The sequence below is a fragment of the Pteropus vampyrus genome, unplaced genomic scaffold (genome assembly GCF_000151845.1).
Source record: "Pteropus vampyrus isolate Shadow unplaced genomic scaffold, Pvam_2.0 Scaffold120, whole genome shotgun sequence".
NCBI lineage: Eukaryota > Metazoa > Chordata > Mammalia > Chiroptera > Pteropodidae > Pteropus > Pteropus vampyrus.
Window position 1 is genome coordinate 2,750,970 of NW_011888901.1, and position 22,086 is coordinate 2,773,055.

At 46.0% G+C, this 22,086-nt stretch overlaps 2 protein-coding genes and 1 non-coding gene across 4 annotated transcripts in view; 1 reads left to right on the top strand and 2 right to left on the bottom strand.

The window, feature by feature from the left end:
• Positions 1–508: 508 nt before the first annotated feature.
• TRNAG-UCC lies at positions 509–581 on the bottom strand. The gene has a single exon. It is a non-coding gene; the product is annotated as a tRNA-Gly (tRNA).
• A 1,647-nt stretch (positions 582–2,228) lies between these two features.
• Positions 2,229–12,461, top strand: LOC105296125 (5-hydroxytryptamine receptor 5B). The gene is made up of 2 exons (XM_011366069.1): positions 2,229–3,008; positions 12,129–12,461. Exons 1-2 carry the CDS (start codon positions 2,229–2,231, stop codon positions 12,459–12,461), a joined length of 1,113 nt encoding a protein of 370 aa, XP_011364371.1.
• A 6,185-nt stretch (positions 12,462–18,646) lies between these two features.
• CCDC93 (coiled-coil domain containing 93) overlaps positions 18,647–22,086 on the bottom strand; it is an 85,792-nt gene continuing 82,352 nt past the window's right edge. The window contains exon 24 of one of the 2 annotated variants that reach the window (XM_011366070.2): positions 18,647–19,453. In XM_011366070.2, coding sequence (XP_011364372.1) covers positions 19,400–19,453 — 54 coding nt within the window. In that variant the 3' untranslated portion in view covers positions 18,647–19,399. The remainder of the gene's footprint in view (positions 19,454–22,086) is intronic. The other variant, XM_011366071.2, reaches the window with a different exon arrangement.

Consider the following 22,086-nt stretch of genomic DNA (forward strand, 5'->3'; position numbering starts at 1 on the left):
TACAACATAAAAAAGTACCTATGAAGAGAATTTATAACAACATAAAAGGGTTAAGAGAAATAGCCAAAAAAAAAAATTGATTTTAGGCATGAAAAATATGTATGGTTAGGAGCAAAAACAGGAGAATAAAAGCATGTCATGCATCTGACTAGTGCGATGTGAATGCTTTTACATCTTTGATACTATTCGTTTTTGTTCTATTTGTCCAATCAAATGGGGAGACAATTATTGTGAAATTATTTCAAAGGCTAGTCACCATTTTCCTTTAAAGGACTATCTTCATCATGTCGATTTGCTCAAAATTGTCCAAATTCCAGCTTTCTTCATGATCAAGTCCAAACCCTGCTGCTCCCTGGCATTTATACCCTGCATGTTCATGTTCCTCTCTTGCTGGCTTTTTGATTCAGCCATTCAAATTCCCAGCAGGTCCAACCTTCCCTTCACCTTGTGTAGGTAGCTAGACCCTGCTTAGCTTGTTCAGGGTGGCATGGCCGTAGACCATGGACGGTGGCTCCACTGGGGCACAAACCCAGGACCTTCTGCATGGAAAGCAGACATGCTAACCACTACACTATGGAACTACATCCCTGTATGTATTTTTATTTTGATTTCTTTGCATGTTGCTTTTTATGCCCCATAAGTGTGCAACCAAGTCCGTGTGTGTAAGAATTGCCATACACAATGCAGAAAGCAGAAAGTACCTACTGTGTTAATGGAGGAGGAAGTGAGAGCAAAGAAGGACGTTCTTGGAATGTCTATCCAGCAGGGTCCAGATCCTCAAAGATTTCCTCAAGTGCCAGGGATGGGACTGTTCAAGGGAAGAAACTTCCTCCACTTGCTGCATCCTAGGGGGCCTTTCCAAAAAGAGTGTATCTCTCTTCGGGAGGACTCAGAGTACATCGCCCACTCAGCTCTCCTGAGCGCACTGCTTAGCCTGAGGCTGTTGTTCCTATAGTAAGAAGCCAGTGGATGACTGCCTGTCTTTTACCCTAACAAGAGGTGGAGCAGTGTGGGCTCTGTGTTCTTTATGTTTCTATTCGACTACCAGAAACAGAAGTAATGCAGCTTTAGGCTGATTTAATTATGATTGAACAATTTTTTAAGTGTAAGAGACTGAAAATGGCGGGCCAGGTGAATTGCACCTTTCTAATTGGTTTCTACCCTTGTCCAAGGGTAAACAAAAAATAACCAGCTTTAACCTGAAGATGATGATCTGGAAGACATATAATATAGTCAGGAATGTTAGCCACGGCAAAAGGGGGTGGGGTGGGAGGTGCAGGCAGAGATATGATGGGGCAGGGTGAGGGATGGCGAAGAGGTGGTAAACGTCCCCAGGCTTCTGCCGAACTGCTCAGAGACTCTTTCTTTCTGAATAGTGCCAGAGAGTGAACGTCGCAAGGCACCAGGTAGCCCTCGCTAGGCATTAGAGCTAAGAGTGAAGCAGCCGGATGGAGCCGCCGTTTAGGAGCTTCCTGTTTTATAAACCCCAACACCTGAATCTCCTTTTTCAGGTTTACAGTAGAATCCAGATTCGAAGAAGGCAGAACCCCTCTGTCCTGGCCCCTCTGTTTCTCATGATCAGCCAGGACTGTCTGAGGGTTCGCGAAGGTGGCGGCTACGGAATTCCTACGCGAATGTGAACCTCCTCTCTCAACTCCTGCAGTTTAGGTGTCCTCCGCATGACGGAGGCGCGGAGACCCGCAGGACAGCGTCAAGGCCGGGCTTCTGTTGGCAGCGTCTCCAAATCACTCGCGCCCACGCCACCTCGCTGCAGCCCAGCTCCAGCTGCAGCCCAGCTCCAGCTGCAGCCCAGCTCCAGCCGCCGCAGGGGTGGGCCTGGGGGCATCACTCCAAGCCCCCCGCCCCCGTATCACCCCCTCCCACCGCGCGCGGACTCCAGGCTGAGCCTAGGAATTCCCAGCTGTAGGGCAGCTGGTTCGGGGACGCCGAGAAGTGGGAGGCACTGACGCGCTGAGAGGAGGGAGACTCCTGAGGGTCTCACTCTTATTTTCCTCCATTGGAAAAGAGGTCCACGAGGGCTCCGGGAAGAGGCTCCAAAATGGGGCTGAGGCACAAGGAGGTACCAGGGTAGGGCGACTTGAACTGTTCGCTGTCCTCTCCAGGCAAGCAGTGAACCCTCCACGCCCCCGCCCGCCCAGTCCACGCTGAACCCCAGGGCTGTGCGTGCGTCGCCCGCGGGGGTTCCGGGATCCCGCGCGCCGTGCGCCATGGAAGCCGCTAACCTCTCGGTGGCCGCCGCTGGCGTCACCCTTACCCTGGGACCTGAGGCCTGCAGCAGCAGCCCAAGCCCTGGCAGAGTCGTCGAGTCGACCCCAGGCGGCGCTGCCCTGCCTGGCCGAGAGCCGCCTCTCTCCGTCTTCATGGTGCTAGTGGTGACGCTGTTGGTGCTGCTGATTGCAGCCACTTTCCTGTGGAACCTGTTGGTTCTGGTCACTATCCTGCGAGTCCGCGCCTTCCATCGTGTGCCGCATAACTTGGTGGCCTCGACGGCCGTGTCGGACGTACTAGTCGCCGCGCTGGTGATGCCGCTGAGCCTAGTGAGCGAGCTGTCGGACGGGCGACGTTGGCGCCTGGGCCGGAGCCTGTGCCACGTGTGGATCTGCTTCGACGTACTGTGCTGCACCGCTAGCATCTGGAACGTGGCGGCCATCGCCCTGGACCGTTACTGGACTATCACGCGCCACCTTCAGTACACGCTGCGCACCCGCCGCCGCGCCTCTGCGCTCATGATCGCGCTCACCTGGGCGCTCTCTGCGCTCATCGCCCTGGCGCCGCTGCTCTTTGGCTGGGGGGAGGCCTACGACGCTGGGCTCCAGCGCTGCCAGGTGAGCCAGGAACCTTCTTACGCCGTCTTCTCCACCTGTGGCGCCTTCTACCTGCCGCTTAGCGTGGTGCTGTTTGTCTACTGGAAGATCTACAAAGCGGCTAAGTTTCGCTTCGGCCGCCGTTGCCGCGGGGCTGTGCTGCCGTTGCCCGCCAACGTGCAGGTGAGGGGCGGGCTGCGGAGTGGGGGGTTTGAGAAGGTGGTCGCTGGGAGAGGAGGCGGCTTGGTGAAAGGGAGAGTTGGCGGCGGAAGCTGGCGCACGTGGGGTGCGCGCGGAAAGGTTGGTCACCAGCGCACCTGGAGCGCACGCGAAGGGGGTTATCACTTGCAACCCGCGCGCGCGCGCGCGCGCGAAGGGTCCGCCACTGCATACCTGGAGCGCGCCCGGGAAGGGATTTCAGCACCTTCACACTAGGGATGAAACTGACACCCCGAACCACGATGCTGAAGGTGGCTTGCAGGGGTGGCGTTTCTAGGTAGTGGTGAGGGCATGTCTGATCTGCTGCACTCTGTGGCTTTTCCCCTGGAGCGATTGTGTCAGTGTGAGTCCTGCAGCCGCCCACATCCCAGTCCCGGCTAGACCAAGCAAGCGGCGCTGCGGTGGGCTGGGAATTCGTCCCTCAGATGAGCAAATTCCTGTGACCATTCACTCCCCTTATTTTCTGGTGCCACTGCATCCTAGTCCATCCTCTACGTTCCAGAGACTATAATCCCCAACTCTGCTGGCCAGCACCCTGCCAAGGTGGGGAAATGAGGATAAAATATAATTCAAGCATCACTTTTCTTTCATCATCCCAACTTCCGGGCACCGCTCTAGTGACATTGGAACGATAGAACCCAGTGTTCAGATCCCAGCTTGAGACTCTGGGGCAGTTGCTTCGTTTCTGTGGGCTTCTTTTCCTCATTTTTAACAAGTTAATTCTTGCTTCATAGGGCCCTTGGTGAGGATTACATGAGCTACATAATGTGAAGCACTTAGCACAGTGCCTGGCACAGAGGGACAGAGCTGGCTAAAGTAAGATCAACAGGGCCTCAGGGGTCATTATATAATGGGTTAAATATAACCTTGGAAATGAATGAGTTGGAAGAGCCTGCATTTGGCAGAACTTACTTACTTACGTACTTGCTTGCTTGCTTGCTTATTTATTTATTTATTTATTTATTTATTTATTTATTTATTTATTTATTTAGAACTTACCTTGATTGTATTTAAAATCTAGGCTTTCTACCTTTTGTCTAGACCCTAATAGATGTCAGCTTTTTCATCCCGGAAGCCCCAAATTTCCCTTTGGGGGAGGGGGTCTCAGGCTCACAGTTATGAATAATAACAGGACTTATTGTCCCTTTCCAAAAACCAAATATGGACCAAGGAAGTGGAGCATGAGTGAAGAAAAAATGAGGATAAGTTTCTTGTTAGTTTTAATTTTGGAAAGTTAACTCACGCTACTCAAATATATGTTTTAAAAAGCAGGCTTTCTTCCTTTCATTAAATGGTAGAGGAATTTTGTAGCATAAAATAGAAATGTCAAGACCATGACTGAAAAGTATCGTTAGGGGAGAACTTTATTCAAAATTAATGTTGTTCTTCAAAAGATCTCTTGGAAATGCCTGAGGTGTTTATAGTTTTTTTTTTTTTCTGTCTGATTATTGAGGTAGGATTGATTTTTAATAGCTACATCACTCCAATGTGCACCAAGGCGAATCATTATGAAATGGACATCAGCTTGCCAAACCTGAGTTTAGTGTTCATTTTTGACAGATCTCATTCAGGCAGGTGATACAAAGATGATGTGACTGAGCAGGAGCCTAGCCGATCCACCCACTGGTAGGGAGAAAGAGCTCTGGGAGGCAGGGGCAGTGCTGTGATCTAGCCAGTCACTGTCAGTGGACCTGGGGCAAGCCCCTTCCTTACTTTGGGCTGCAAGTTTTCTTTTCTAACACACAACATTGGTCTAAGTCATGGCTAAAGGTCTTGAATTCTATGCTGCTGAGATAGTAGATGAGTTGGTGTTCGAGAGCATCCTGCTTCTTTAGCTCCAGCAAGCTCTCACTCAAACTCCTGGGTAATGTTGCTGAGTTTATTTCACCCTCACTCAGTGCAGCCCTCTTGTATAGCTCTCCTCCAGGCAGTAACTCATGGATCTGGGACACTTGTCGTCTTTTAGCTATGCTGTTTTGAACATGTGGCTCCTAAGGTTGCTGTAGAGATACAGTAGTTCCTGCTTATCTGCAGTTTTGCTTTTCACGGTTTCAGTTACCTAAGGTCAACTGCAGTCTGAAAATATTACATGGAAAGTTCCAGAAATAAACAATTCATAAGTTTTAAATTATGTGCCGTTCTTAGTGGTGTGATGAAATCTTACGCCACCCCGCTCCACCCTACCTGGGACGTGAATCATCCCTTTGTCCAGCATAACCACACTGTAGACATCTCGACCCATTAGTCAGTAGTAACCATCTCTGTTAGCAGATCAACTGTCATGATGTCACAGTCCTTGTGTTAAGTCACCCTTATTTTACTGAATAGTGGCCTCCAAGTGTAAGAGTAGTGATGCTGGCAATTCAGAATGCCAAAGAGAAGCTGTAAAGTGCTTCCTTTAAGTGAATCCTCACTTAATGTCATCAATAGATTCTTTGACTCTAAGCAAAATGACATATAAGGAAATCGATTTTACCATAGGCTAATTTATATAAATGAGAGTTAAGTGCCTATAGCATTTCATCAACATTGTAATGAAACGACATTTAACGAACTAATGTTGTTCAAGGACCTGCTCTGTAGGAACAAATGTAATATACACAGTGTTTGGTTTCAAGCATCCAGTGGGGGTCTTGGGATGTATCCCCCTCCAATAAGGGGGGAATACTTATAGCAGCTTTTAACTGCCTTGGCCCTGAAGTGGACACATGTCACTTCCATTCACAGTCCATTGGCGAGCCACTGGCTGTGAAATCTAGGGGAGCACCAACTATCTTTGCCACACAGTCCTCATTTTATAGACAATAAAACTAAGGTGCCATAAAGTTAGTTCATCCAAGACCATATACAGTTGTTGGGTGGAGAAGCTGAAGTTTGTTCCAAATTTAAAGTCATTGCTCTTTTCATTACATTTTCATTACTCTGTGCTGTCTCCAGGAACTTCAGAGTGCTGTCCTACTGCTCACAGGATCTCACCTTCATAGGAATGAGGAAGGCAGTCATATCCCAGTCATGGTGGGTCATGGGGATCAGGATCTCAAAACTGTGCACGTGAACTCTCCTTTCCAGGAGAGCTGAACACAGCTGAGTACAGAGTCACTGCTTGCTTCTCTCAGGAAACAGGGTTAATTCCTAGCCTGCTATCCTTTCTTTCAACCTCTCAGGCTGAGCATCACCTATTCAATATGTTCTCCCTGCCAAAGCAACCCCAATGGGTTAGGATTGATTCTTACTGCCCTGTGCCCTTCACTGGTTAGAAAGAAAAACAAGCAGTCAATAGATATTATTATTTGGCTTTTAAAATAGAACATCAAAATTTTTTTCTTTTCAATTGTTTGACTGTTGTACACAAGTCAATGTAGGCACAGCAGGTGCAGTGCTTCTCAGGGCCCATGGAAATGGTCTAATTTTAATTTCTTTTAAAACTAAAAGACAAATGAATATAATAGTAATGAGTATATAATAAAGGATCCCGATTCGATTATATTAGTCTTTATAATAACATGGTCATAAAATATAAATTTTAATACTTTTTAATGGAGGGAGGGGCCCATGGAGGCACAGATGCTTAGGGCTCCTGAATGTTATCACATAGCTCTGGCTAATAGCCTTCACTCAGTCACTCAATCAATACACGTGCTGGGAGACAGTGTGCACAGTGGTTAAGAGCACGGGATTTGGAACCAAGGAGACCTGGAGTTTGATTCCTTTTGTGCCACTTACTAGCACTTTAGCCAAGTGATTTAATCTAAATCTGCATTTCCCTGTAGGTAAAGTGGAAATATGGCCATCTACCTCATAATATTCCTGTGAAGAATAAATGAGATAACAGTGTACATGGAGGATCTAAAATGGTAAACTATAAATGATAGCTGCTATATTATTTTCATTATTTTTTAAATTCCTCTTACAAATTATAAATTATATTATTGTATTTCTCTTACTGCTATTACTATCTAAGTGGATTAATTATTTATTGTGTGTGTAATAAATTAGCCAAAGTTTAGTTGGCTTAAAGCAACAAGCCTGTATTGACTCTCAGTTCTGTGGGCCGGACATTGAGAATGGTGTACGTAGCTGGGGGTTCTGGCCCAAGGCCTCCAGTGGCTGCAGCCAAGATGTTGGATGGGGCAGCAGTCATTCCGAGACTTGACTGGGCCTGGAGACTCTGCTTCCAAGATGGCTCATTCTCATATGGCTGTTGGCAGGAGGCCTCCATAGGACTGCTTGAGTGTCGTCACATGGCAGCTGGCTTCCCCTAGTCCAAGAGTGAAGTGAGGAGAACGTGCAGTGCCCCTTATGACCTCGTCCCAGAGGTTACATAAGATCACTTCCCTTATAGTTTATTTATTAGAAGTGTGTCACTACCTCCAGCCCACACTCCAGCTTTGGGACAAGTGTCAGTGAACTAATGGACAGATTTTAACATCACAGTAAGATATTTAGATGGTGTGCAAAATTACTTGATTGACTTTTACTGATCTATGTAGCAGGCAATGTGGTCGCCTCAGGTTTTCACAGAATGAGCAAGCAAAGTTTCTGCTCTCCAGGGATTAATTTTAGTAGATCACAATTATAGAATAATAAATGCAATAAAGTCTCATAAGTGCTCTGCTGGAAGTCTGTCCAGAGTACAGTGGTGTCGAAAGACTGAATAGTGAATGGGAAAGCACTTTGTAAGCTGTAAAGGGCAAAATAGATGGATAGTGTTGAGCTAGAGAGTTGGTAACAACATGGATCTGAGTTTCAGATAATGTTATATTACAAAATATTTGACTTTCTAAGCCAACCTTCTATATTAGCATTAGCAAGTGTTGTAAATGTGCAGTACATAAGCCCTGAGCAACCTGAAATATGTACAGAGCCCTTTATGCTTTTGCCACTTGTCTGTTTGTCAGCTGGTGGGCTTGTGGATGGAACTGCATTTGAGACCTGGGTTCAGTCAGAGCTCAGACATGGGAAGAGGGCAGAAGAAAGTCACTGGCAGGTCAAAGAATTCCTTGAATGTTGAAGAAAGCTTTGGAATTGCTGCCTAGAAAAGTATGTAGGAGCTTGCCTGCCCAGTTTGCATGGGGCTCTCCTTGAAGCCCTTGCTAGAGAGCGATGTTCAGCCTTTCTTCCCCACTGGCTCTCCTGAGGGATGGGACCATCACATCCAGTGTAGTAGTAATTGGGGCTCTCTGGGGAAGGGCAGTGGTCCTCACGGAGGCCCATCGGAACACTGAGGCTGGACAGCGCATGTGCAAAAGGCAAAACCTCCCCTCCCTCCATTCCACCCTCCCCCTGTACCAAGAATCTCTGGCCTGGGAATCCAGAGACCTGAGGGCAAAACTTTCGCCTCAACAGAAGACCTTCCATTGGCATCCAGTTGTAAAAGGGGGGATTACTGTAGATCTGATGATATTGGAACTACAAACACGAATGCAGCCTAACTTTAATCAACACACTTGATTACATTTCCCCTCCTCAGCATTAACTGCAGTAGGTCCTTAGCCATTCCAGGGTGGCTAAACTCCCAAGAAAAAATCCATGTTTTCCAAATACAAGAATGATAGCAATTATACCTTATGCATGATCGTACCCAAGAGTTTAGCAAAATTATAATCTGTTGTATATATAATTACACTGCAGGGAAAATTAATTTTCTTCAAGCCTAGCAGTGTTCTGCTTTTATTTTTGACAAGAAAATTTCTTATTTTCTTGGTTTATTTTGCACAAGAGAAGCAGCTGAGAAAATTTTCTGTTCTAGTTTGTCAGACAAGCTAGACAGCTTCTGTTTACTTTGAGGGGCTATTTTGGTTAGTTATCTCTTTAAAGTGCTCTGGAGAAATGAGACTTGGATCTTAGTGATCTCAGTAAACCTTGGGCAGAGAGAATGGAGCCCCAGGTATTCCAAGTCCTGACCTGCCAAGGTCTGGTTAGAAACAGGGAATTACAGTTATAATCCAGATTGCCTTCAAGCAAAATTAGAAGTCTCTCAATATCTGCTCTATTCCCTTGGATGTTGTAGGGTTTAATTAGCCACTAGGATTAGTGCGGTTGCCCTGACACCAGCCTTGTAAGAGTCTCACCATACTGGATGCCTGACCTGTGTGGTCACAGTGCAAACTGGTAGGTTCCACGAGTGATTAGGAACCATTATTCTTTCTGCTTTCCTTTTCTATTTCTTATTAGGATGTTTATCTGACTTTAGAGGATTATAAATGTTTATAGGTTCCTTCTGTGGCAGCTGGAGTTTTTCTCAGAAGAGAGGGAAGGGACAGGGGGACACAAACCTGACATTAATGAGGCCCTATTATGTATTATGTCTCACTGTGACTCTCACAGTAAGCTTATGATATAGCTAAGGCTCTTCATGGTTAGAAATGTAGGAATGAGGGCTCAGATTGAAATCCTGTCTAATTGCTAACTTGATCTGAGCCATGCTTCCCTCATTCCTTCCTTACCTGGTTGCTGTCATAACTAAGATGGAGTGTGGAATCACCTAGCCACGTACTAGACATATGTCAAAGAAGGAAGATGGAGGAACTCAGGGATGGCCCCAGAGCTGGTTGTTAGGGGGCCTGGAGATTGCCCAGGAAGCCACAGATGTCTGTTCTGAAAGCATCCCAAGCATAAATATGATCTTTAAAACAGGTTCTGTGGCAGCCCATTCAGATTGATCGCTTTTACTTAAGGTGCAGAATAACATGTAGGGCATGAGAGTGTGGTCTTGGCTTCATATTAGCCAAGTTTGATTTCCAGCTCTAACAATAAGCAAATCCATTTCTCCGAGTGTTTTCTCAACAGTAAAATAGAGGTAATAATAATAATACTACCTCAAAGGTTTGGTATGGGAATGAATGAGTCATTCACGACCAGCATAGTGTTTGTTTTACAGTAGCTTCTTGGGCGTTGTTCTTCTTCACGTCTTTTAGTTTTCTATTAGATGTTGCCTTTCAAACGAAAAAAGCCAAATGAGTCCGTCTCCTAGCAAACCAGAATCATCCCTGATTGAATAATTATCTTTGAGTCTGTTTCTGGAAACACTGTCTTCCAGTATCACTCTGCACAAGGTGTAGCAGGCTCAGGTGAAAAGCTGTGGACACAGGCTTCTAGCAAACAGATACTTTGGTGGAGCACAGATGGACTCTGCTAAATGCTGTACTGGTGGAGCCTGAGGAGTTTAAAACCTCTTTAATCAGTGAACTTGCCTTTTCCATTTCTCTTCCCCTAGGATTCTTTCAACTGAATTTACCCCATTTCTCCACTTCAGTAGCATAACAAGGATTTGGGATTTGCATTACCCAGTAGAGGTACTCACGTGCCTGGGAGGCCATTTAGGTCAGCAGAGAAGTGACTGGAAAAGTGCCCATCGATGAGCTTAGTAGGAAAAAAACCAAGTACCTTCCACTTCCTCTCATGCTCTGATAATATTTTTCCCTCCTGACAACATACTGTTAAATATTCATGAGGTGATTTCAGGATGCCAGGTTTGATCGTTCAGAGTTCCTTTGGTGACTTGATGGTGGTCTGCTCTGAGAGAACTAGTTGGTATTATTGGGAAGAGGAGAAAGGTGACATGCAGCACCCACCTGTCTGTGGGAGGACTGGGAAACCTGGGAATGGATCTGGATGCCCCCTGAGGGTGCATGTTTGCCAAGCCAGGCCTTTAGGACGGGGCAGAGGGGCAAGAGAAGAGGGACATGCTGTTTGTTCTATTGCTGAAATCACTTGCCTTTTTATTTTTCCTCTCCAAATGGCAGGTGCAGGATGCTGGGTGTCCACTCACAAAGAACTCTGCTTTGTCCACATATTCATGATGTTTTCAGGTCCATTTAGTTAGTAATAAATAGAGGTGGGGGTGATGGGGGAAGTAGCAGAACACAACAGATTTGAAGGCAGACTGAAGAGTCCTGGGATTGCCTAAGTCAGGCCACCTGCTCAGCTTTGGCTCTGGTGGCCCATGTGACAAAAGATGAGTGAATGTGCATGGACACTGTAAAGTGCCCCACAGTTGTGTGGCTGTCCCGATAGCTGCTTCCAGTCATGTCTAACTAGACACAACCCTTGCCTGGGAGCCTCTTGTCTGTGTGTGTTCAGTGGCATTTATGGCCCTGCCTGGCAGCATTCCAAAAAGGAAGAGAAATACAGATTTTCTGTTGTAATGATCAATCATTAATTCAGCAGCTATATCCTGGGCACCTAGCAAGTGCTACTGCCAGACAGTGTACAAGGGAGAGACAGCCAGTCCCCACCCTCCTTCAGCTTAGACCCGATATCACACCCATAAGCACACAAATCCCTGCAAGAGGAGAACATAGCACGGAACAGGGAGACGTGATTGAATTTAGAGGGTAGGAAGGCCACACAGAGGGTTGATCACTCTTATGCTGAGACCCGAGAGGTAGAGTTAACCACAAGATGGCAGTGAGGGGGTGGAGCGTGTGCCAGAGGCTCTTTCAGTGGTAGCTAATTATTACCACAAAAGCATTTATAGTTTGTTTTTTGAAGCTAGGCAATACAGAATTATTCCATAATTTATACTGAATCCATTTAACACAGTAATTGTACAATTTCTTGCATTATTGTTTATGTGCTGCCTCCCAGCTGTGAACTTTGTGAGGGGTAGGCCTGGGTCCTTTCTATTCAGGGTCCTAGTCCCAGCCCCAAGCCCATGTCATGAATGAGTAGATGGGCCCGGGGTTTTGCTGGGCACACAACACACATTCCCAATTCATCTTCATGACACCTTATGGCAGGTGGAGGGGACTCTGGTCACTTAGCTTCATAGATGGAGGAATAGTCTGTGGAGCTGGGACTCAAGCCTGGGTCTGATGCCAAGGTGCCCCCACTCGTAACTGGCTTCTTTCTATCATTATTGGACATATGGAGACTGCTACTCTCACTCCCTGAAGGAACCTTCAGATCTTATTCTAACCTAGTTTCAGGAACCTTTTCACCTAATATTTTCTGATGAATTATGGTATAAATGCATCTTGAGTGAGGCTGCCAAGGAGGTGGTGGCCAAGGCCGGAGTAGCCTCATAGCACTTTACTTATCCAGTGTTGTTTTAGTTTTGAATTCTACGTTTCTTCTTTCCAGGTGAAGGAGGCACCTCAGGAGGCTGAGATGGTGTTCATGGCACGTCGCCCAACGGTGGCTTTCCAGGAGAGAGGGGACTCGTGGCAGGAGCAGAAGGAGAAGCGGGCGGCCCTGATGGTGGGCATCCTCATTGGTGTGTTTGTGCTGTGCTGGATCCCCTTCTTCCTGGCAGAGCTCATCAGCCCCCTCTGTGCATGCAACCTGCCCCCCATCTGGAAAAGCGTATTCCTGTGGCTTGGCTACTCCAACTCTTTCTTCAATCCCCTGATTTACACAGCATTTAACAAGAACTACAACAATGCCTTCAAAAGCCTCTTCACCAAGCAGAGATGAACAGGGCTTGGAGAGACATGCACAGAGAGCTGTGGCAAGGGACCTGTATCCCTCCCATCGCCAGTCCTCCTGGAGCCACCCTCCATGGCTGAGCATAAATGTCCTTGAGAACCATAGCACTAGGCCTGGACTGCAGGAGCAGAAGCATCAAAGGCTCTCAAGGAAGACAGCAAATGTGGCATGCGTGCAATTATGCCCTTATCCCGTGTGTGTGGTAGACATTGCTAATCGATCATGGAACATTTCCCCATCAAGCAGGAACTCTGCTTCGGAATCCTTTCCAGATAGCACTTCAGGGAGTTACTGCTAATTGGTTAGAATTGACACAGAGTGGAAGCTGATTTGCCTTTCCTTCATCTAATATCATACTCCTCAGAGAAGGTCTCAGCCTGCTTTGTGGCCCACTCAGGAGAGTGTCTCCTTTGTGAAACAGACCTTCCCAACCCTTTATCTACCGGATTCAACTTATCTTTCCCGACTTCCAAGGCAGTATATCCGGTTTTGCAAGATGAGGAACATCCGAAGTTTTGTTTTCAAAAAAGTGTTCAGTGAAACCCCTATCTACTGTGTCAGACTTTCACAGAAGAGGTTTGGTAATTTATATACTAAGTTCTCTAGAGACTTTTTTTTTGTCAGTGAAAAACTGCTGGATGCTTAGGTTGCTCTTGAGATCAATTAAATTGGCATTTCTGGGGGTGAGACGTAGGCGGCAGTGCTTTTTAAGGCTCTGTGAGTGATTCCAGTGTGCAGCTGGCATTGAGAATCCCTGGTGAGGTCTTTCCTCTGCTTCTGTACCACGAGGGAGAGCAGCTGTGGGCATTTCCCCATTACTTCACCATAATGACTTATGTGTGATAAAAATACTTTCGAAGCATTCATTTCTAGACTCAGTATCATTCATGCGTGTGTATATACATGTATATTATCCATCAATCTATCATTTACACTCCCCCCCACCCCCACATGTGTCATTCAGGTGGGGAAAATGTGTCGTGGAACTCGAAAATGCCACCAACAAAACTCCTCCCTAAACTGCCATGGTGAGTCTCGGCCTTCCTGATATTATGCGTGTACATATGTAGGAATCCAAGGGCCTGGACAAAGGGAACGCCGGGACTAAGTCATCTCGGCCACAGCCTATCTAACTTTGGAGACAGGCGGGCTGCCTGCTGATTAGGCTTTTTAATTTACGCAAAACAGTCCACTCCACCATTGGCTCACCTGATGTCTGAGGTATGGAGACATTCTGTAAGCTGACTGACAACCTGGAGGAAGTGAGGCCAGTAGGCACATAATTCTCAATTAAATGGCCTTCTCAGTTATCTATCATTGTGTTCTAAGGGCTATAGCTCAAGCTCAGGGCTATTTTTAAGAGGACTACTTATTGACCACCCACCATGTGCAGCTATTGTACCAGCTACTGGCCATAAGGGGGTTAGATACCCATGGGTAAACCAATTCTTGGCAAATAGAAATATGATTCCTGTGACTGTTTTAGAACAGCCATCATGATTCCTCTCCTGGAGCTAGACACATTGCCGCCCAAGCTGGACAAAATCAGAATGCTGCTAAGGAAAGGGGTGGAGAAGGGAGCACAGGATAGTTACAGCTTCTGGAGAATGTGAACAGCTTCCCCCTGGACCATGGCTTGGAGGTACCATCTCCATCTTTTGGATCCCAACAGCCAGAACAGGGGCTAACCATGATCCTCATGCAACCGAGGCAACCCTGCAGCAGCCCTGGTCTGTTCCCAGGAAGTGGCCACTTCACAGTCCCCTTCCAGCCCTCTCTCCCTCTCCCTCTCCCTCTCCATCATCCCAACACACACAACTGGAGCAGAACCATCTTCACTGCTTCATCTCCCCAAAGCTGAGGGAGATGAAGAGGCCAGCCCTCTTTTCACGTCCCTATTTTCCCCGAGACTCAAGACAAGGAGAATTTAACTATTTTCGGCTCAAGGGCTTTAAATTCCTAAGGAAAGCAGATTTACTAAACAAAAATCTATTTTTTTAAAAAGGAAACCAAATTAAAATTAAAATTTTTATTCTTTGAATCGATAATACATGTACATGGTACAAAATTCAAAAGGTATAAAAGGTATACAGTGAAAAATAATCCCCACCCCTCTTCCCAGACATAACCAAGGCCGCCAGGTTTCCTGTGTATCCTCCCAGAGATGGCCTAGGCATATGCACAGATGTGTTCAATATATACTTGTGTGTGTGTAGGTACACATACACATATATACCCACAAACACACATTTTTCTCCCTCTCCTTCCTTTTTTTAAAAACACTGGCATACTATAAACCTCTTTTCTCCACCCACCTAACCATGCATCCTGGGGATCATTCCATGGCAGTACCTACAGAGTGGCTCTGTTCTTTTAGTCTTCCATTGTATATGGATTCACCATAATTTACTTAACCACTGCCCTATGTTGGTGGTAGATTCCAACTTTTTGCTATTACAAATAGTGCTGCAATGAAAATCCTTGTACGTAGAAAAAATTCTTAGAAGTAGCATTGCTGGCTTGAAAGGCTTGCGCAGTCATACTTTTGAGAGATATTGTCCAACTGCCCTCCAAGGAGGCTGTACAATTCATACTTCTGCCAACATTGTATCCAGCTGCTTCTTTCCACTTCTTGGTTTCATTTGGCTGAGTCGTTTCAACCAGTCAAATTACCTTTCGATTCATGATATACTTTGAGCCAAAACATACTCATAATCTATCACTGACATCAGTGTGCTCCCCTCATCCACACCCCTTCCCCATGGGAAAACATCTGTAAAAGGTAATTCCTTTGGAAGGTTTGAAACATCTGACACCTTTTTCATCTCAGCCTTCAAGGTTAGAGAATAACAAATACACTCTAAGATTTTCTAAAGCTGATGAATAAATTGTCTACCTGTTCTCAAACTAATCATAAATTAGATGAAACGTTGAGCCTAAACTTTGCCGACACAGGGACACAAAGTTGAATTTGAAGAAACTATTTTATTCGAACAGAATTTCCTGATTCTCCAGGCTGGCCAGATGCTGGGGAGACTGTGGTAAATACCACAGGCACAGTCTCTGCTTGTGTTGCTCTTATACTCCAGAGGGGAGGACAGGCACAGAGACCTACGATTCAGACAGTGCCACCAAGTGACGTCAGGACAGACAGCAGGAAAAGGGCAGAATGTGATTCAGCCTGCAAGGCTGACACTGAATGGTTTTGTATGAGTATCAGGTGGTCAGGGAAAGCCACTGCCCAAGACCTCGGAGGGACAGTGGTCCAGGCATGGCAACAGCAAGGGCAATAGCCAAGGGCAGGTGTGAGCTTGGCTTGTTTCAGCAACTGACATAAAGCTGGCATGGAGTACTCATAGTATCTCCACGTTGTCCAACAGGCTACTGAACAGCTGCTAAACCCTTCCTAATGTTTTTATACATTTACCGTGAGAAAACATTTTTTATAACATTTTTTATGTAGCATTTTTAGCCTATTGCCATGTGCTGTAAGGAATGTTCTGGACTGGGGGATGCTGAAGATGCATCACACAAGTCACGTCACCTGGTGAGGGCCCAGCCACATGGACAGACAGCGGGCACTTCATCCTACTGGGCTCTTCACTGTACTGCTCTGCAGTAAGATGTGCTTTTACCTCGAGGCCAGTATTGGTTGTCACTTAATCATAAAGCACTTCCTCAAAGCATAATTCAAGCAAATTATCTGCACCTTGGGCTCAAAGTAATTGTTAAAACTTATTGCTAGAATGCCTGCTTCCCTCTTACACCGATCATCAGTCACCTGCAGAGAGGGCAAGATGAGGCCATGCTGAGGCAACAGAAGTCAAACAGGCACAGATTTACAAGCTGCTACTTATTGTCCAAAGTACCCTTTCAGGCATGTTTGCTTTGGTCACTAGAGAGGTGACTGGGCCACTGATGTTACAGCCTGAGGTCACAAGGATGGCACTTTGTGAGGTAGTAAGAGGGCTGCCTGAAGCTTTCCCCATCTCTGGCTCCTGGTTTCAGGAGGGCTAAGAGTTATGGTGTTTTTCAGAGAGCACTTCCTCAGCTTGGGAAAGGCTTCCTATCTGGACCAGCTCCTCTGCCTCCTGGTTCTGCTCTCAGACTCAGTAGACACTGGCAGGGCCTGCCTATCTACAGAACACGGGCTACAAACAAGAACCCAGTCAAAACCATACACTCAAGCTTAGGCCTGACAAACTTGGAATCTGCCCTCTCTGCAAAAAAAGAAGCAGATCCCTCACGTGGCAACTGTTCAACAGTTGGCACGTCCCTCGAGTGCTATTAGCTGACCCGTGACCCGTGAGAGACTGAACCCAGCCCAAGAACAAGAAATATGTCCCAAGTGTCTCCCCATACAACACGTGATCTTCTAGTCTGTCCTGCTCATGGGAGCCCTGATTTTGAAGAGAACGCCAAGGCATGGGTGGCCAACCACGTGAAGTCTGCCCTGTCAGTGAGCTCGCTGCTCTGGCCAAGCAGGGACAACTGCATGCTTCCTGGGGAAACCTCACTCCTCCTGACGCACACATTTCATAAAAGTAACTTAAGGATGCTGTCCCCCATCTTCTTTTTAACTCTGGGGAAATGTGTGGGTTTGGCAGGATACACAGCCACACTGTAGGCACACAGGACATGGTCCTAGAACCCTAAAGTTGGCTTCTGAAATGTTTGAGGCCTCAGGGCATCTCCTCAGCCTGTAAGGCCTGACTGTAAAGCACACTTAATGTCCTAATTACTCAAGAAGGCACTATTCTGTAGGTTACCTGTAGCAAACATGGAATTTTCCAGACTGGTTTCTGCTAATTCAAAATGTGTTAAAGGAATGGAAACTAACTTATTACTTGTATTAGGCCTTGTGGATGAAAGAAAGGGAAAATATGTCTACTGATACTACCCTGCACCAAAACCAAACCAAATGAAACTCTTTAGAAACACAGCTCAACATAAATGCCCCACTTTTAAAAATAATTACTGGTTGTTTTGGATTAGTAATGCCATACTTTCCCCAACAACACCAAGGGGTGGCCAATAGTAACCCCAGAATATCACCCACTCCTCCTCCCCACCACCTTTGGACAAATACCCGAATAATCTCCTAACTCCGCAGAAAGTTGTTAGTTAGGGAGCAGGTCTATGAGATTCTCAACAAAATAACGGAGACGTTTCCCTGAACCTGAAGAAACTTACAGTCAAACCGCTGTCTCCTCCCTCTGCCATCAAAGTGCTGCCTGCTCTTCGGCAATTTAACTTCACTGAGTCCTTTCAAAATCCACAAATGACTGTGGTCCAGGGACCAGTGAGTGGAAATGTTCACGGCTCAGCACATGGAATGCCACTTCAAGTGCTGCTGCTTCCACCCAACTCTGGGAGCAGCTATCCCCGTCAGGCGGGCCTCGTTGGCCCCAGCACAGCAACCAGTGGCTGCTGTTACTCCAGCAAGAGGATTTTTTTTTTTTTTTAAAGTCTATTCACATCAGCCCTGCTTAATTACATACATTAGGGACTGAAAATTAACATGACATTCCTGTGACTGCACTGAATTGCCTGACATGTTTAAAATTTTGTTTTATGGTCCAAACCTGCTGAAAGGTATGTGGGCAAGGTTTACGCAGAATGAATTGCAAAACCTCATGCTAGGGCTTCCTGAACATGACTGAGTTGCCAGATCCATAGAGGCCAGGGCAGGAGGAAGTCCGTGTTTGGTCTGGGCTGCTCACTTCCAGAGGATAAAGTCAACCCCTCAGCTGTCCCTTCAAGGCCTCCAAAGGCTGGTTCCATCCCATCTTTTTAGGCTGCTTTTTAAAGCCTCCTACACAGAGACTGTGCCCCGATCCGTCCATTCCTCCCCCAGCAAGCATGCCTTGTACTCTCCCGCATGCTCTTTAATTTTTAGTTATAGTCTTATCTTTATCCAAAACAGCCTTCCCAGTCCCCTAGATCTCTGCACAGCTCACTGCTCTTCCTCCTGTGATACCTGCTGATACCTACTCACAGTCTATTGCTCTGTGATTTACACATACTGTTCTGAGCTGCAGAGAATGTGTGTCTCATTTCCATGCTTAGACTATGACCTGTTTAGTGTGTAGGGCACATGGAATGTGCTCTTAATGGGAGGTCCATAAGACCATTCACATGTTAGCTGTGACTCAAATGAGAACTAGGGCATGATAAGGTATCATTTTTATTAAAGTCCTTAATACGAGGGCCCTATTTTCAATTTTTGGTGACATGAGCTTGAGTAGCGTATAGGGATTAAACCAATGGCAGACACTGAGTTTTCATTCTCATTACTACACCATTAAACCTGCTGGCCAGCATTTCGAGAAGCCAGAGACAAAAGGTACCATGGGCAAGTGAAGGGCCCAAGTGACCAACACTCACATGGGATGGTCGTTCAGCTATAAAGGACTTTGTTTACTAAAAAAAAAAAAAATCCAGGTGGCCAAGCTCTGGGTTCGAGTGGGCTGTATCTGCTCTCAGGGCCACTTGCTGGGTGCCTGATATGCAGGGGCTGTGTTTTATATTTCTATCTTCCTTAATGCTTACTTCTCAGTGGCTGCTCAATTAACATTTGCTGAACAAATGAATTCTTCTTTATTCAGAGAGTCCATACAAATATAGGTACCTTCGTATGTGCTATAGTACTGGAGAAATAAAAGTTGAATGGACGCAGAGAACAAATACTGCCCACATTTCTTCAGATTATGCGTGTTATTGAAGCCACTGTTTGTACTGTCTGATTCCATCAACAATGACCAACATAGAGATGGAATGGAAGCCAACAGGAGAAAAAAAGATCCAAGGTGTTGAGATCATTACACCTCATCTCTCTAGTGTAGCGTTCAGAACCATTTCACGACCTTGCAGCAGATATATGGCATTTAAAAAAATCAGTGACGTACAATGATGGCTGGGAATTTTCAGGAGGACTTGGCTTTCACCTTGGACAGCAGCACCTCATTCTTGCGGCCCTCCTGCAGAGGAAGCAGAGTGTGTGCAGAGGTAGTGGCTGCCTTAGCACCCAAGTGAGGTTCATATGGTCTTACTGTCCCTCCCCCAGTCCCATGGGATAAACCTTCTGACCCACTAAACCCGCCTCTTAGCATGCTGCCACCGGCGTGGTGAGTGAAACTTCCTGGTGACGTGTTGACTTTAAGTGCCAAAACCGCTATAAGGACACTTGCTTTCTGCACTGTCGGACTAAGAACAGGATGAAGAGATTACGTATTGTCACTCTGAAAGACTTTATGAAGCCTCTAAAACCTTCAAGGGGACAGAGACAGAAAGCAGACACATGCCAATCTTGGATTACTAAGGTGAGGAAGGAGGGAGGGAGAAATGTCCTTGGAGATGGACTAAGGAGCACAGCAGGCAGAACAACAGAAAACTTCTTACTCTGATAACAGTGAAGGTTAAGAATATTGACTTTAAGAAAGAAAGAAATTCACAGAAGACATGAGAGAGGTGCATCAAGGGACTGTGTGATATCTATTACTACATGTGCTGAGGGATTTACCGCGGGAGGTCACTGGCCCCATCCCCTGCCTGTGGAACTGACATAAGGCAGTGTAAGGTCACCTCTGCATCATTTTGTATTCCCTTCTTGAGACATCTTCAAAGGCTTCTCACTGTGTGTCCTCCTGCTCCCTCGCTCCCACTGGCCTTGATAACTCAGGATACTGCCATCTGCTGGCAAAAACCTCCACCCCTTTCCCAGGCTATGTCATAAGTACCAGTGCTTTAAACTGAAAGGTGAAAATGGTGGTGGGAAGAGCCTGAGCCTGGAGAGGTTGAGCACAAGGGTCCAGGCACGGCAGTGTGGCCAGACCTCCAGTAGCCATGCTACCCAGGAGAGTCACTTAGTGCAGAAGAAGAACTTTGTTTCACACTGAACACTCTGCATCTAAGACCCCCAAAACCAATGTTTCCATCTCCCTGGGCCTGGCTAAGTGCTCTCAGCCTTCTGGAAGCCCTTTGCTCCTTTTGGCAGCATCATGGCTCATGGCTGCAATGACCCTGGTTTTATTAAGACAAGTGCTGCTTCACTTGTAGGGCTTACACTTCCGCTCAGAGCTGGGGAATAGCCAGGCTCTTGGGCTGGGGGTAAGGCTGAATTCTCCTACCAGAAGCCAGATGTTCTGACACTTTTTGAGCACATGTTTTTGGAGAGGGAGGCAGTTAATTTTTCCTGGGGGTGAGAAGAGAAAAAAGGTGAAATTGAGTAACATTTATTCTATTAGAAAGTTAAGAGAAAGGTTTCCTTTTAAATGAATTACTGAGACTTGCTTGGAAGAAACAATCTCCAGCCAAATTAAAAAAAAAAAAAGTGAGGAGGGGTAAAGATGGAGCAAGAACAGGCAGAGTGTTATATTCTTAGAGTACTTTCTCTATTTCTGTGTATTTTTCAAAATTCTCACATAAAGATAAAACAATAAAATAACGAACAAATTAGCTTCAGTTGTCATCCACCTCGCCTTTTAAATGAGGCAAAAATGACTCAGAAGCATCAAAATACTCTCGTGGTAAAAGTCCCCTGTATATCACACCACACTGATATCCTAGGCTGTCACCTGGCATGTGTGAGCACTGATTAAATTCCATGCAATCTACTTGAAGCCTTTTGGGAGACTACAGAATGATAGTGTCTGTCCAAAGCACATACAGAAAGGGTCCTGTAGACATTTCTTTCTAGAAGAAAAGGGAAAATGTCTCCTTGCCTCTGTTTCTTTCCTGCTAAAGACCATAGGGCCCACTATGTGCCAGACACAGCACCTCAGCTCACTCAAGATTATGTATGCAAAGCCACCTTCATAAAAGTGTATGGTTTGCATTTATCAGTGCTAGGCTAGAATTTAAATCTTGGTGTGGTGACTTTGTGAGAGACTGTGGTTTAGAGATACAATTAATGTAATATTGCAATTAAAATGATTTTAGAGTATGTGCTGTTTCCTGGCAGGCTTATTATTAACGAACTCTCCCAGGGCAAGCCAGCCAATGGAATTTTAGAGAGAACTCAATATCTCTAATCAAAAAGGCAGAGGGAGGCTGGGAGTCAGGATGAGGGCATGACTCAGTGCCTACATGGAGCCCGTGGAGCATCACTGGTACTCAATTAGTGTGCAACCTAATAAAAGGAACTACTCAGGTGACCAAAGACCACATCCTGGGCAACAATACTGTGCTCTGCATTAAGAGTAATTACTGCCCGACACAAGTGTGAGAGACTGGGATGTGGTGAGAATTCAGAACTTAGGAGCAGAAGACCAAGCAGGTAGGGAAGAGGCAGGTAAAGAAGGCAAGACAGAGCAGGTTCTGGGAGCAGACTCTACTCTGGGATGAAAGTCCAACTTTTCAAACTGGTTTTTTGTTTTTGTTTTTGTTTTTTTTTACCACATATGAGATCTTACTTTGAGCTGCGACATGTAAAATAGCACAATTATTCTGGCTGAAATTACACGGTGGGGATTGGAGAGCAACAAGCAAGCCTCCATTACCACTGCCTCCTCAACACCTATGGTGGCCTTGAATTACCCCAGAGGAGCTTGTGGAAGAAAATTTAAGGTTTTGGAACATGACATAAGTTTGCTAATTTAAAATTTTTGCCAAG